At 40.5% G+C, this 15,315-nt stretch overlaps 2 protein-coding genes across 6 annotated transcripts in view; one reads left to right on the top strand and one right to left on the bottom strand.

The window, feature by feature from the left end:
• LIMS2 (LIM zinc finger domain containing 2) overlaps positions 1–6,639 on the top strand; it is a 33,283-nt gene extending 26,644 nt beyond the window's left edge. For all 3 annotated transcript variants that reach the window (XM_086618669.1, XM_009989464.2, XM_086618668.1), the window contains exons 7-10: positions 614–706; positions 1,566–1,614; positions 1,799–1,874; positions 2,687–6,639. In XM_086618669.1, the coding sequence (XP_086474795.1) occupies positions 614–706; positions 1,566–1,614; positions 1,799–1,874; positions 2,687–2,834 (366 nt within the window). In that variant the 3' untranslated portion in view covers positions 2,835–6,639. The remainder of the gene's footprint in view (positions 1–613; positions 707–1,565; positions 1,615–1,798; positions 1,875–2,686) is intronic.
• A 2,030-nt stretch (positions 6,640–8,669) lies between these two features.
• MYO7B (myosin VIIB) overlaps positions 8,670–15,315 on the bottom strand; it is a 48,281-nt gene continuing 41,635 nt past the window's right edge. For all 3 annotated transcript variants that reach the window (XM_086618666.1, XM_086618663.1, XM_086618665.1), the window contains exons 40-48: positions 15,136–15,241; positions 14,903–15,016; positions 13,915–14,002; positions 12,673–12,779; positions 12,061–12,246; positions 11,163–11,279; positions 10,369–10,452; positions 9,528–9,647; positions 8,670–8,753 (exon numbers count right to left, since the gene is read on the bottom strand). In XM_086618666.1, the coding sequence (XP_086474792.1) occupies positions 8,670–8,753; positions 9,528–9,647; positions 10,369–10,452; positions 11,163–11,279; positions 12,061–12,246; positions 12,673–12,779; positions 13,915–14,002; positions 14,903–15,016; positions 15,136–15,241 (1,006 nt within the window). The remainder of the gene's footprint in view (positions 8,754–9,527; positions 9,648–10,368; positions 10,453–11,162; positions 11,280–12,060; positions 12,247–12,672; positions 12,780–13,914; positions 14,003–14,902; positions 15,017–15,135; positions 15,242–15,315) is intronic.

Genomic DNA, 15,315 nt, shown 5'->3' with positions numbered 1-15,315 from the left:
CCTAAGGCTTGAACTGAGAGAGATGATGCTGCCCATTTGAAGTGCATGTGTAACAATTATGTTTTATGTTCCTGTTTCTCTTCTCTCAAACAAGCAATAGTCCACAAGTCTATCAGTATAGACACAAGATGATTGCCCTTTCAGCAGGTCTTCTACCTATCTTTAATACAATTCTTAATTAGTATAGTAGCCAAATATTTCCTCTTTTCTTTTACTTCCATAAAGATTTTACTGTCTTGAGTTTCATTAAAGCATTAAGGGGTAACAGTTTTAAACTGAAAGAGAATAGATTTAGATGAGAAATTGGGAAGAAATTCTTTACTGTGAGGGTGGTGAAACATTGGAACAGGTTGCCCAGAGAAGTTGTAGATACCTCATCTCTGGAAGTGTTCAAGGCCAGGTTGGATGAGGCTTTGAGCAACCTGATCTAGTGGAAGGTGTCTCTCTGTGGCAGGGGAGTTGGAACTAGATGATCTTTAAGGTCCTTTGCAACCCAAACCATTCTATGGTTCTATGAGTATCTCATATTGAGCTATGATTTGTAGCTATGCAAGTTTTTCCCTGGTGATGGAAAAGTCACTTTGGCTGCCACTGAATGACTTTTCTTTTACAGCATTTTGTTTGTGCCAAATGTGAGAAGCCATTCTTGGGGCACCGACACTATGAGAAAAAAGGACTGGCTTACTGTGAAACTCACTATAACCAGGTAAATTCTGCCATCTGTGCTGTGGGTACTTGTTCTGACTGGCACATACTTTTTTTGCAAAGCTATGCAGATTTTGTGTAATCTGAATTTGTGGAGGCAATGCAATATTAAGAAATTAGTGATATTTAACAGAAAAAAGTTTTTCTTGGTAGATATGAAAAGAGATGCTGAGAACAGAATAGAAGTATCTTGGGGATATTGGATTTTTCTTTGTGCCATTGACAGAAAAAAACACTGATTGTGATTAAAATCCCTGCAATTGTACTCCAAAACTATTTGTGTGGACTTCTTTGATAATTACTTGCTTCTACGGGCCTAAGATACGTGTTATGCTGTCTAAAGCATAAGAAAAGCATGTTTCAAAAGCCAGTCAAAACCTGTTTTTTCTGTGTGACTACTGTACAGCTACGAGTGTGATATTTTGTTCTGTCTGATCAACTAGTCTCTTTCTCTCATAAGAGGTAAGTGTTACTGTTTTGAAAGTAGCCCTGGGTTTTATTTTGAAGTTTGTAGTTAAATATTAGGAGATGTTTGTCTACAGTAGTCATACTCCACCGATCCTCTTTTCTCCAAATTGCCACATGTATAGGACTTTAAGATCACGTAACAGTAGTAGAGTGTGAGGCATCAACAAAAAAGGTTCTGTAGTACTTAGTGGTATGAGATCCAAAGGAACATAGACTTTTTGGCGAGTGTATGAGAAGTTATTCAGAAGATTTAAATTGGTATATTTGGGAGCTACTGCAATGTCTGGGGATTCTTTGATTGTTAGGATTTAGTGTTCACACCAGCTGTGTGATTTGGGGAGCATGAGTGGTCAGTAACATGAGTTCCTGTTCTTCTTTCTTTTGCTGTGCAGCTCTTTGGAGATGTCTGCTACAACTGCAGCCACGTGATAGAGGGAGATGGTAAGATTTGTTCTTCTTGTTTTGGGTTGCTGTCCTTGTTCCGTTTGTTAGTGCAGCTGTTGCAGTCACACAGTTGCAAGGCACCAGTGTTTCTTTTCACATCTGGCCTCATTTGAATTTTGATACAAATCTGAATTCAAATAATCCGGCAGTTTCCTCTTATTTTGTGCTTTTGCTTTTGCAGTGGTATCAGCTCTTAACAAGGCCTGGTGTGTGAATTGCTTCTCCTGCTCCACCTGCAACATCAAGCTTACACTGAAGTAAGTCAGTGTTTGTATTTTGGACCATATGAGACATTTACCTCTAAGGAAGAGTATCAGCTTGGGGGAGCCATGAGCCAATGCCTCTCTGAGGTGTAATATACCTTTTCTCTGTGGGAGCAGGTGCTTATAATTCCACTGATTTCAGAACTGAAAGGGAGCTGGGATTCAGCATCCTCTCTGATTTATTTTCCTTCATTAATCTATTCTGTAAGAAGGTTGAGTAAGAGGAGAACTCATTCAGCAGTACAGAGGGAAGGCTCTAAACTTCGCATAGCTGCCTGTCCTGAAATACCTGCAGCCTCCATGTCTGCTTAGTCTGGATGCTCCCCTCAATGACGGTATTTGCAATTGCGTAGATTATTTTGAAAGAAAATATTATGCTAGTTACTTCAGATATGTAGAAGAGGCACAGGAAACAAAGCAATCCTACATTTTTCCTTTCTCAGATTCAAACCCTTATCTTACTGTGCTGGTTGGCCCCACTGGCCTTGCGTATGAAGGAGCTCTGATTCATCACAGAAAATCTTTGAAATGACACTTCCATTCTACAAGAACATTGTTATTCTAGACTGCTACATACAAATATATAGCAAAATCTTGCTCCATACTTAACTAGCAATACTGAAGATCCTAGTTCCTTGATAAGAACTCAATCTCTGTACTTAAATGACCAGACAAGGAAGCGAGTTGTTTTACACACGAGGTAGAACACAAACAGCAGCATTTACGTAGATGCATGGAGACTTGATTTAGTGAAGCTTATAGTTTGCAAATACCATTTTAATAACCCGCTGTTCTTTGTGTTAAAGGAATAAGTTTGTGGAGTTTGACATGAAGCCTGTATGCAAGAAGTGCTATGAGAAATTCCCTCTGGAGCTGAAGAAACGCCTGAAGAAGTTGTCAGAGCTAGCATCCAAGAAGGCACATCCCAAAGCTCTGGATTTAAACTCTGCTTAAACAGGTCTGTCAGTCTACTGACTGCACTTTTGCAGGCATAAGCTGCTGCTCACAGCAGCTGTTGATTACAGAGGCAATTACCAACAAGTAAAACCAAAGATAAGTAGTACCTTCCCCTGCTTCTGGTAACGTAGCTTGCATCTGACTATCCCTTTTCTCAAGCAATTGTCTATTAACACTGGCAGAAAGAGGAATATGATTTCTGCTTGAGCAGTTTACAGGCTGGTTATTAATTTGCTAATAACAACTTATTCTGCCTTGGTGGAATTGTACACAGTCTTTCCTTCCTCAGTTGAACTGTAGCTCTTTCTCTTCATTTCATCTATAGTCTGAGGAATTTGGAAACAGTGGTTGAGTGCAGGGGTGGAAGAAATGTGTGATTTCCCGTTTTTCAGTTAAAGTATAAAAATTTATCTTCTTACCCTGGGTGAAGACATTTTTATTTCTTTTCAATATGTAGGCAAATATTCTGAAAGCTGTCACTCTTTGCTACATGGAAAATGTTCTAGTCTTTCTCCAGATTCCTACTGAGCATATATGGATGCCATACAGTCCTTCTGGTTTGCAGGTTTACTGGGAAAGCCCAGGAACCAACAGTTATGCCATCTGCACTGCCCATTTGTCCGGCTTAGGTCCAATGTTAAGACAGCTGAAGAGCAGCACTTTGCTGCTTCCTTGTTCAGTACTAAGATTTCAGTCAAGGCCATGTCAGCCTCTTCAGAATAGTTGAGCTCTCCTTAAGGAGGAGGTGGCTATGGGAAACAAAAGATTTTGTTAGAAACTGACACTATAATTTTCTCAGTTTTCTCCACTACTACATGGGTACTAGAGCTTCTAGTGGTCAAAACAAAGCATGTCCTATCCGCTGGCAAAGGTAACATTTCTTGAGGCAGTGTGGCTGGGGCCTTGGTTATTCTTTTGCATGATGAAATTAAATTGATAATATGGTACCAATTTAAGCACTTCAGTTTCCCCGTCCTTCTCACTTTATTTGAAAGATGAGCATACGCTTGTTGGTGACACTCCAGAAAGCCCAATTACATGAAGGGGTTTCTAATATTTACAGTTTGTAGCAAATGTGGTCTTATGCAGAAAAAATAACAGGAAATATTTTAATTAAAATTTTCACCCAAATAAGAGGTTCTCACCACCTTCCTTCTTAAGACCTAAATGTACTTAGAGAGGACCGCAGACGTGAATCTGTACATCTTAAGCACATAGTTCTGTTCGGTAGTTCTGCCTATCACTGGTGAAGTTTCACTGGTCCTTCTCTCTCTGTTAGTACAACTCAAGGTGCTGAGAAATTTACTGGTTTTGAACATTCTCAATACTTCTTTAGGGGTGAGCCATCAGCAATGCCGTTCCTGAGTCCACCTGTGTGTTATGTAATCACGGTGGGCTTCTGAGACCTCTGGAGGTGTGCCCCACAGTTTCTTGTGCTGAACTAAGCTGAGCAGCCTGAAAATGCCTTTCCATGACTAGCTGGGGACTGTGCCTACCCTTCTGCAAGGTGGGCAGGATGAAAGACCCCGGAGGACTGCTGTCTCTTGCATGATTTAAATCTTCCAAAAAGCAGCTAGTTCAGTAGGTCAGATGAACATGGCAGTTGGGTCTAGGCACCATCCGAAGCCTCGGGTGAATTAGCTAGCAAGAAGTTAAAGCTTCCTCACTTCTTATATGAGTGAGCAGCAACTGGACTGGGGCAATAATCTATCTTAAAATTGTCCTCCCTGCCATCACACTCTGCTCAGAATAGATCTACATAAGATCATAACTAAAGCATTGATAGCTGTTAACACGCTTGCTGTTGCTACTACCTCTGAAACTGCACCAGTGATGTCACAGCAGTGGTGGAAAATCCTGGTTAAGTGTGTGCAGGTAAGAATCTCACATGCAAGACCATCTCTCAGATACTTACTGGCTTTGCTAATTCAGTTTCCTTCTGCTGCTTTGCTTTTTGTTGCTGTAAGTTACCATGAGCTTTTAACTGAGGTATACTGCATCTGCTATAACACTCATGAGGGGATAGGCCTAATTTTAACAGTAGAACTCTTCCATCCTCTTCTAATATGCACTGTAGATTACAGTAATAGTAGCTGCTTTTGTCACTGCTTTAGGAGGACATGTGGCTAGTCGTTCTCTCACAAGCCTTTAAATGTTTTTAGTTAAGGGCACAAACAGCAGCATGTCTTTTGGTGCAGTAGTATGTGGCCACTGCAAAGACCGATCTTGTAAGCCTATTCTTTGGCATGTTTTCCACAGCATAAAACACAAGAATTACTCATCTAGGTGCAGTTCAATATGTTCTGCAGATTCTTCTCAGCATAAAATATTCAGATCTGTTCCTGTAATCTTAGTCACAGGCCATGTCTAGTGCTAAATCTGAGCAGCTGTGTATCTTCAGCCTCCTGGGAAGATGGTGGAGGAACACACAGCCTCATAGCTACTGGTAAATATGGAAAGCCTATGTATCTAGCAGGCAATAAGTGATATTCTTTCAGTGGCCACTCTCAAGTTCAGCAATGGAAAATGCATGTATGTAGAGGTGAATGGAATTACTTCTGTACTGCAAGCAGAGATTTAGTGTGTGCTGTCACTTTGTCTCATGTTACAAATTCAGTAGACCTAGTAAGCTGCAGTATTCCAAGGACAATCGTATCATTCTCTTTGATAGCTGTTCAGTTCTGTAGGAGTTGCATTATGTAATCTTCAGAGCATTTCCCAAAATTGGTGAGGAAAAATAATCATCATAATCCCTGATCTCTATATCAGTGGAGGGTGATGTTCTCGTAGTATCTTTTAAATTATTGATTTTTCAATTATTTTTGTTATACTCCTGCTGCCCATAGCCTGCAATGTGCAGAGTTACGGTAATGAATATTACTGACATACCTTTTGTGGGACAGTGGAATTGAAGGAGTAGGAGAAATAACTATAAATAGTTAGACAAATGCATCTTCCTCTACTTCGAGTTCACTTTCTAAAAACTAAGAAGAATATAATGCAGACTTACAAATTCTACTTAGTGTGTTGATGACAAGTTGGGGTTTGTTTTTTTTTTTTAAAAATCAAGTCAAAGTCTTAGTCAGAAATAAGTGGCATGCTTTTTTCCATTGCTGTAAATAGACATGCTGGCCAAATTCATCCTAGGTATCACACCACTGGAGAGTAAAGATTTATATCAAGATTAAACTTGGCTCAGAAGTCTACACTTACTAAAAGCTGTTGTCTCAGTATATACATTTATAGTTTACATTCATATTTATACATTCTGAATTAAAATCACTAATATTCACTGAGTACACTTGAAAATGGTTTTCCTTTTAGAAACCACAATATGTGAAACTTGTTTGTATTCAAAGGGTATGTTACTCACTTCTCGTCTTTCTTTATAGCAACCTAATCTGCTCTCGAGGGCTTGTATCCTGGTCTTTGTTTTTACAGCAGTCTGTGCAATGTAGGCAAATATTGTTCAACCTTCTGTACAGAGAGTTTCTAGATGTTGCATGTTTTGTATTAGGTGATGTGACTGGCACTTTTTAAAAAAGTGGTTGGATAGTGAAGGTATTGATTGCAGGCAAACATGTAATAAATGCAGTTGTACTAGTCTGTAAAGCACCGTTAAGTGCTGAGGATGGCATAGACTGAGTGAAAGAATTAGCAGCTACTTGCCTTGGTTCAGGCCTTGATGAGCGGTGTGGATTCTGCACTGTGTGGAGCTCTCATTTTATCACACCTTGCTTGTGCTGTCTAACCAAAACATGTGATTGTGGATTGAAATGTTGTAATACTGTACCTTTTTATGTTCCTGTAATAAAGTTAACTGTAATACATTTTAAATCTTCACACGAAAAACAAGTTAAAAAGTGGGATATTTTACAGTTAAAAAAAAAAAAAATACATTTGCTGTGCTGAGCCAGGGAGCACTACACACTCTGAGGAACTCTGGGGATTGTCCAAATCTGAGGCACTATCGTGGTGAATTCACATTTTGGATCTGTGCTGCTTCGATGGTGATGTGTTAGTTGATGAGGATGTACAGAAAGGGGTATCATCCTTTCAGAGGCTGTACTGTACAAATTTTGTTGTGTATATGACGAGTAGATAGGATGCTATGATTGTTTGCAGGCTGTAGTGGATGTTTGGTAGGTTCAAGTTACATGAATCTAGATCGAATTTTCTTGTTAAAAAAGACATTGTGGTTGATTTTCTGCAGTGTTTATTTAGAAACCAGAAACAATACAGTTTGGCTGCAAAATTTCTTTTTGTACAGGTGAAGTATGGAATGCTTCTCACTTATAGCCAGTTAGATCACACATAGGATGACAAAACAACTCAAAGTCATTAGTGGCAAACATTTCCATTGCCAGCAATGGACATTACAGCAGGAATATCTAATTACACACCAAAGGATCAACTATTCTCACAAGTGTGGCACTCATTTAGATGCACAAAGAGAGTAGGGCTCTTCCCTGCCACCTATGTACAAAATTCCCATTAGCATTTGAATTTCACACGCACGCGTCTGAGGGAACAAGAGAACCTTTGTGCATATGTTGGCAAATTTGAGCGATCTAGCAGAGCTGCTTTTCCAGCACTGCCAGATCGTGTCTCAAGGAACTCGGTGTAAATGCTTTAAGACATGTCCATGTTTCACTGTGAGCAGGGGAGGGCTCGTCATTGAGCAAGGAGTACTTGTTCTCTGATGGGGTAAGCATCTAGGCTTACTACCACCACAGTGCATATATGGTTTGCACACTCTGAGCACACTCTGGTACCTATAGGACTAAAGTTGTATATTTACAAAGGTCTGAGAGATGAACAAGTGCTGAATCACATTTTACAACTCAAAGTGCCTGCTAAACAGGAAATGGAAAAGATCAGGAGAAATTAAAGCTATTATTCTTGTCTCATGAACGAATGTCTGCATAACTCCAAGCTGAGAACATTTTTTATAGAGCAGAAAAGTCTCTTTCAACAGATGTCTGCTAGACTGAGTTCTTCAATTCTGATTTACACTGAATAGCACATTATAACTTGAAATAGGAACAACTGAGTAAAACTAATGACCCAAAATCCAGGCCCATTTCAGAGTTTGTTTATGCTTACTATGAACTGCATAATAGAAAGCAGTTGTTAGTTTCCAAGTGCATTATAAAATGTGTAAGAAAGAAAACTAATTTAACCAAGGCAATGGTAAACCAATGGACAACCTGCTAACAGAAAACGACAGTTCTGTTCTGACAGTAACTGGCTGTCATGATCTGCTGTAACTTGCAGCACGCAACCTAGTGATAAAAGGATGAAAACCAGCATCTTACCTTTCAAGGTGTCCAGTTATCCTACTACTAAAGAGCATTTCTCCACTCTTAGAATTTCCAGTGGGAGGAAAAAAATAACATTACCTTTGTTTGCAAAGACTCAAGGAGTTTATGCATTTGGTAGGAGCATATACAACGAGGGGACCTTTGCTTTCCAAAAGGAAGACAACTGTTAATGTGTGTCTCTTTAAGAATGGAGGAGATTTAGAGTATCAGATATTAGGGTTCCTGTGCCCTCCACCCCCATGTTACATTAAAATCCAGCTAAACTTTCTCTAAGTCCAGAATCTGAATGGAATTCTTATACTACATCGAAGACAGCTAAGTGTTAGATATTTGAAAGCACATGCTCGCTTGGCCTTCTCTTGTGGTAGTATTTCCACAACGCAGTTCATTCAGTGTGTGATCAGAAGACTGATCATTGAGATTAATATTCTGTACATGGCGTTTTTTCTGGGAGATGAAATGACAGGTAGTTTGGCACAGATACAGGTCCTGGGTTAGATTTCCGCCCTCAGGCTGGGAGGTTCTTCTGCTTGTTTAAAGCATTCATTAGCAGGCGTACATAGGACGTTAACAGGTCATCCATTTTGTAACCCTGTCAGAAAAGAAAAAAGTCTTAAGTCTCACAAAGAGCTCTGGAAGCAAAAATAACTATAATTTCCTCCCTGTCTTATCTTCTTCTTAGGTTCTTCCCTGCATGGACATCTCCTCTTCCAACAGCTATCACTGCTTTGATAATTATTTATCTATTGTTCCCTCTGCTCTTCCCTTCATAGATTTACAAAACTTTACAGAGTATAGCTCTACTGTCTCCTTGTCATTCATTCTATAGATTGACATCTTGTACTTAGGAATCCAGGCTTTTCTGGGAGAGAAGTTAGCCCTTAAATGTTTTTGTTATCTTTACAAATTTACCTTTAAATATTAATACAGTGATGCTTGTCTGAGTCTGTGGACAATCTGAAACCAATTCTTAAAAAGGTGGTACCACTCATCGAAATGTAAAAACTTACAAGGATGGCGTTACTGCGCAGACGGACCAAACTGTGCAAGACAAAAAGCCTCTTCCATAGTTTCGTGGGTAAGTGCAGTCTTTTCTTCATGTCTCAGATAATTACAATTTTGACATATGAGAAGAAATTGGGAAATTACTGTTTTTCCTTGTCTCTATGGCTTACGTCTTTGCATCAGATGGTGTTATACAGCACTGAACCAGTTCTAAACTGCAATTTTATTGACACAGCAGTGAATGCTTTTTGAATCTACACTGGTTTTAACATCCATTTTGGCACCATTGTTTCGTAGCAATTCTGCATGTAAAGGAAAAATTAGGAGTTTCTTATGTATAAGTTGACAAAATTCTTCTTACCAGAGATGTCTCACATAAGATCCGGCTTCCTCGTACAAGGTTCCCTATTGTCATGTGAAAGTATGTGCTCCCACTGCTCCAATTGGAGATTTTATTGAAAGGGTAGACTGTTAAAATATCCTGTAAGAGGAAACAAACTGAACTATAGAACATTTCTCAAATGAAAATGGGCTCTTATGTAAGAAAACCAGTAGAGCCAGAGCAATCTTTTTCTTTCCCACTTCATTTATAGACACAGTGGATCAAGGTAGGTCTTGCATCTAGACTAGTGGTATATTGTATTTTCACCAAGCAGGTGAGTCGTAATCGCTCTAATGAGACTTCCTTTCATGATGTGTTAATCTTTGCCTTAGCACACTGCCACTGTATTTACAATAATCTAAAACTCACTGGATATTTGTTTTCTTATTAAAAGCAAATAGTGATATTCATAAATGCTTTTGCCTGGGAACTTGGTAAGACCAGGCTGTTTGGGTTAGAGAGCTGGTAAACACTGTCATTCAACCTGATCCTTTAGACAGCTTGGGTTTCCTGCAAAGCATTTTTCTGAAGCAGGTTCCCTAGTGCACTGTCCATCCCTCTGCCTGATCTTGTCACTTTGCCCAGGTCCATCACGATTACTACTTCTTTTTTCAGAGGTGCTCTACACTGTTTCCTTTCCAGTGTAGAAACTGCAAAGAAGTGATTTGAGGCAATAACATTTTATTCGGTTTCACACAGAAAACGAATAGAAGGACTCTATCCTCTCCTGCCATTCAGGGAGAAGGTCCTGTTGCTGTCCCTAGATTAGCACAGTCAATTAAATCCTTCCTTAGATAGACTCTTGAGAAGCGATCGTTACCTTTGTCTTCTGATGTATCAGTGAGACTCCTTGCTTGTTGATTGCAATCAGTACAATCTCTGGGAAATTTGGCTCTGAGGTTTGCTATAAATGAGTAACAGAGCAAGACAGGCAGAAAATGAAGAAATGATCCGTATCATGTGCATAGTGACCTTTAACTGTGTCCAGTGCTGCTTGGACTCTTTACCAAATAAATACTGAAACATAAAGCTCTTCAATATTATGTAACTATTGCTAAGGATGACTTTTTTGGCCATATATTGATGACTCGAGCAGCTCCTACATAAAAGCAGAATCAGGTCCATTATTTCCTAGGCTATCTGATAATAGGCTTAATGGTTGCTTGCAAACCAGTTAAGAACCTAGTGGGAAGAAATTAAAGGTAGCAAGTGGGAAATTATTCCTGGAGATATTCACTGCAGAATGAGAGGATTAGTACAGTTCTGCTCTAAGAGAAGAGTCCCTGGAGATACAAGATTTGGCAGCGTTTTGTTGTGGAGAACAATGACAGGACAATTAAGTATCTACATAGCTAAAAGCCCTCCATCTACTACATAGTTGTAACATTAGGTATTACCACTGGAACAACAACTTAGCCAGTAAACAACAGGTAGAGTTCAGAATGGATAAAGAACCCATCTCTCCACTTTCAAGGAACTGAGTTTTCCTCAGCAGATGATGGGAACTCAGCTTTATAATGTATTCTCACTTACGTAAGATACGGAATATGGTCAGTCCATATTCCCCAGTGCTGGTCTACTACCAAAGCCATTCATACAGGCCTTTAAACCTACCTTCACCTCAAAGAAGGCTGATCCAAACGTTGGCCACCGGTATATCATTTTCAAGAAGGCAATCTTGGCCTCATCCGCAGTTTTTCCTTCATGTTTACTATATGCTGCAGTAATGCTCTGTTTAGAAAAAAGAATACAAAGCCTATTCAATTGGAGACGGGCAGGTTTCCATTGTCCAGCACTAGCACTAAAGACATCATCAGGTCATCACCAAGATCAGTCTTTTGCCCACAGGAACAGAAGACTGTGAAAATGAAAATAGCCTGCCGTGCTTTGGGGTGAAGGAAGTCCAGGAGCCCAAGGGAATGGATTTCACGGCAGAGGGGCAATATAGGATGAAACAAAATTCAGAAAGCCAGTGTTCAACACAACAGACGTATAACATTTTCTGCTGAAATATGTAGGGTGAATTTTCCATCTGTCTTTGAAATAGTATACTGTGTCTTCCTCAGTGGACTAAGCAATAAGTATCTGATGAAAATTTCTGCCTTTTGGTGGATAAAAGAGCCTTTTGCTGTGAGTAGCATGCACACTGTGCAAGCTGACCGATTTGCTGGCTAAACTATGAAATATTTAGGACACATCTTAATTTTCTGTTTCTCTGCAAGATCCTCAAATCCCCAGTCTCTGCACTGACTTTCCTATCTGTAACTCTTCTTCTGGGCACTGGAAATAGATTAGTATCTCCAAGAAAGATGCACATCTCAAACCAATCTTTCAGAGCTTTGGTAAAGATGATGCAAAATCTGGATTGTAAGAGGCAAACCAGCAACATCTAATAACATCCCTCCATAGCGCTTTCAAAGACTGCCAGATCAAAACATAGTGTGGCTCGATGTCTTTCTTCTCCCATAAAGCTCTGTGAAGTAGTGGGATTGATGAAAGCTGATGTTCTTACCTTCTTCCACTCATCCGATGAGACTGCTCGGAGCAGATTGTCTGGCACCAGCTCCTTCAGGATTTTGGGAATGGTTGCCAGCTGTGTGCGGTCATTGTTGAAACGCACTTTAAAAATCAGCCCTGCCAGCTGGACAGCTTCATCCTTGGAACACTTGTGGTAGCCTCTGAGGTACTTCGGCAGCTCCTGGAAGAGACCAGCTCTGAATCCAGACAGAACGGGCTGAAGGAAACACTGACTTACGCATTCTAAATCTGTCAGGTGAGGATGTGAAGTCTTGCCAAACACAGTCCAAAGACATCCCATGAACTTTTGTCTCCTTTTGGAGGTTCTCTGGATGGTCTTTAAAGGTCCTTTTCAAGCCAAATCATTCTATGATTATCCATACAACTACGGAGCAAGACGAGCAACTCCAGGGAACAATTAGATAAGGGAACTGTGCTCCTAACATAAGCAATACAGCTAAGGTGTGAACACAGGCATTCCTCTGGAGGCTCTACGATGTAGGCCTTGGTGAGGGAGACAGAAATAGTCCAGCAGGCTGACTTTCTCAGGAGTATTTCTTGGATCACGTTGCCTGCCCTTATGTTTATGCTTTAGGGAGCCGGTTACCTGATGGTAATGAAAAATGGAATCAGCTTTCAGGTCCTTCCCAGGAGTTACATTCAGCCACAGCTTTCTCATGAAGTACACTTCATATGCCACAGACGTAGTAGTCCCTAAGGAAACAACATTTTCTTAGTATTCTCTCTATCACTGTAGAATTCTGCAATTTTTAAATGGCTTGTGAGTTTCTTCAGAAATGTAATTCTGGTTTTAATAGTAACAAAAAAAATTATGAACAAAAAAGTACAAAAGGCCATTTTAGATGACAAAGTGATTAGTTGTCGGTTCCTGGGCACTGATCATGCAGTGATCTAAGATGTGGGCTCTTCAGAGATGGAGGAAGAAGTTGAGGATGCCTGCAATACAAGTGTTATTTCTTGGTGCTCATGACAGCTACGCGCCAATGTGCAGCACACCTGAATTCTGTTGTACTCATGCAGGTACGTTCCCTGATGGCTGTGCTTACAGAAATGAGTTGTGATTTAGTGCACCCACATCTTTATGCTATGATTTTCAGAGCTCCTAGTAGCTGCATCAGCTGTGGGGAGAAGAGGGAAGTTAGAAAGTCTTGAATATGTAGATAGTGCTTCAGGAAGTTGAATCTCAGCTGTCCTAAAATAAGCAAAGGTCAGGATAAATTCATGTGAAATTTGAGTGGAGTTTGAGTTTGATGTACATTTCAAAATGTATGTTAGACATAGGGGTGAAGTGCAAAGAATCGCTGTCATTAGTGTTATATTGGTTTATTCTAACAAGTGTTCTCCTGGCAATACAACTTGTGCTTTGGTATCACCAGGTAGTAGTCTAGACAACAATTTTGGATTTCCAACAAGGAATTGGAGTGACACTGTGTAAAGAACCTATTTACACGTGCTGGCTGATACCTGATCTGGCAATGTATGAGCCTTGGACTGTAAAGAGGATCAACCTATGTAACTTTTTTGCATCCAGCTGTGAGTTTTGGATGCAACAGGTCAAAAAATCTTCAGTATCGACTTAAAATTTCTGGAGAGATTGTCCCACAAAGACGTTCTGGTGTTTCTTGATAGCCAGTGCTTGGCTGCATCAGGTCATTGAATCTTACTGCTCACGCAGGCAGTAAACGTGCATGTACAAACAAAAATGATACAGGGCGGCTCATGCCACACACTTCCCAAGATGGAGTAAATCCTACTGGATAAATTTGCTGCCTCCCCAGTTCAACGTAGCATCTCATGCAAAGTCTTGCCATGCTAGCATTCTCCTTACCGTCTTTCCCTGGTTTGTTCCTCCTGCTCCAGTCAGTCACCTGCCTTAGTGAGTCAAAGAAGTAGTCTGCTTCATTCTGACTGATCACCTGGAAGAGGCCAAGCAATGAAGGGGGTAAAGGAGGGATTAGCAGATCATATAAAATACTGCCTGTGCCAACACACCCAGTATCAGGCTGAATTTTCTTTCCCTGTCTACAGTGAGAGAGCACAATTACAGCAGGAAAGACAGAGGCAAGGGGAAAGAGGAGAGAAACAGGAGGAGGAAGGCTCAAATGACTTACATTTCATATGCATTTTACTGCATCTTCTGTTGCTTTTTTCTTTCCAACCTGCTTATTGAAGTCAGACTAAAGATGCCTACATCAGCCATCTCCTCTTTGTAAAATATTGGCACATATTTTCAGGAACCTTTTCAGGTTCTTCTTTTCAGGAATGCAGCACATCAAACTCCCTATTCTTGGACTCAGTGCTGCTTTTGCCTTGATCACAGTTGGAGACAGAAAGGATCTCTCAGCAAGGCAGCCAGCTCAAGCCTTGGCTCAAGCAAGACAAGCTTCTAAGAAACTAGAGCTATCAATTGGTGCGGGTCAGCCACTGCTCTCCCTAATACTAATGGGTACTGTACATGTGTAGCACATCTCCTGGGCAAAGTCTGAGTGGAAAAGGGCTGAATCCAGCAGTATGCAACGTGCAGTTTGCTGCCATCACAGCAGCTGCAAGAAAGCCTGCATCTTCATTGCTTTTAGTACCACCTGTGTCCTGGTAGACTGTTACAAACTCTGCATCTCCATCCAGCCCCTTCAAGAGACTCAAAATATTTGTCAGGTGCTAAAAGTTCGAGTCTAGGTTGTATCCTCTCAGTAAAACAGAAGCAGTGATGACCTGCTCTGTTGCTTGGCTTCATATATGGTTGTTTAGGTGGTCTGGTAAATAAGTGAGAGAGGAGGAGGCAGTCTGGCTACCCTGCCATAGTGCAGAAGACTTACCTTGTCTGCAATCTTCACAAAGAGGCTGAAACCTTCCCAGGAGCTCAGCTGCAATTTGGAAGCAATGTTCTGACACAGAGTCCGGATTTTGGTGTTTGTTCTCACATCAAACGTCTATGAGAAAACAAGACTCTTGGTTACACAGAGGAGAGGAAGAAATGAGAACACTGAATGTCTTGAAACACATCATGGCTGGGAAAATGGTCAAGCTGGGAAAACAAGTAAGTACTCACCTGTTCTGTTTCATTGGGGAAGTAAATCTTGTGTGGGATCTTAGTGTTGTTCTGTAAGATGGCCTCAACCTCCACAGGATGAGGTGCCCACTTCCTGGAGCCACTCCTGGAAAATATCACCACCATCATAAGAGAGATCAGTGCTGGATGTGTAATCTTTGAGGAGCTGAACAATAGTAT

The sequence above is a fragment of the Tauraco erythrolophus genome, chromosome 11 (assembly GCF_009769465.1).
Source record: "Tauraco erythrolophus isolate bTauEry1 chromosome 11, bTauEry1.pri, whole genome shotgun sequence".
Classification (NCBI taxonomy): Eukaryota; Metazoa; Chordata; class Aves; order Musophagiformes; family Musophagidae; genus Tauraco; species Tauraco erythrolophus.
This window is presented reverse-complemented; position numbering and strand designations above follow the sequence as displayed.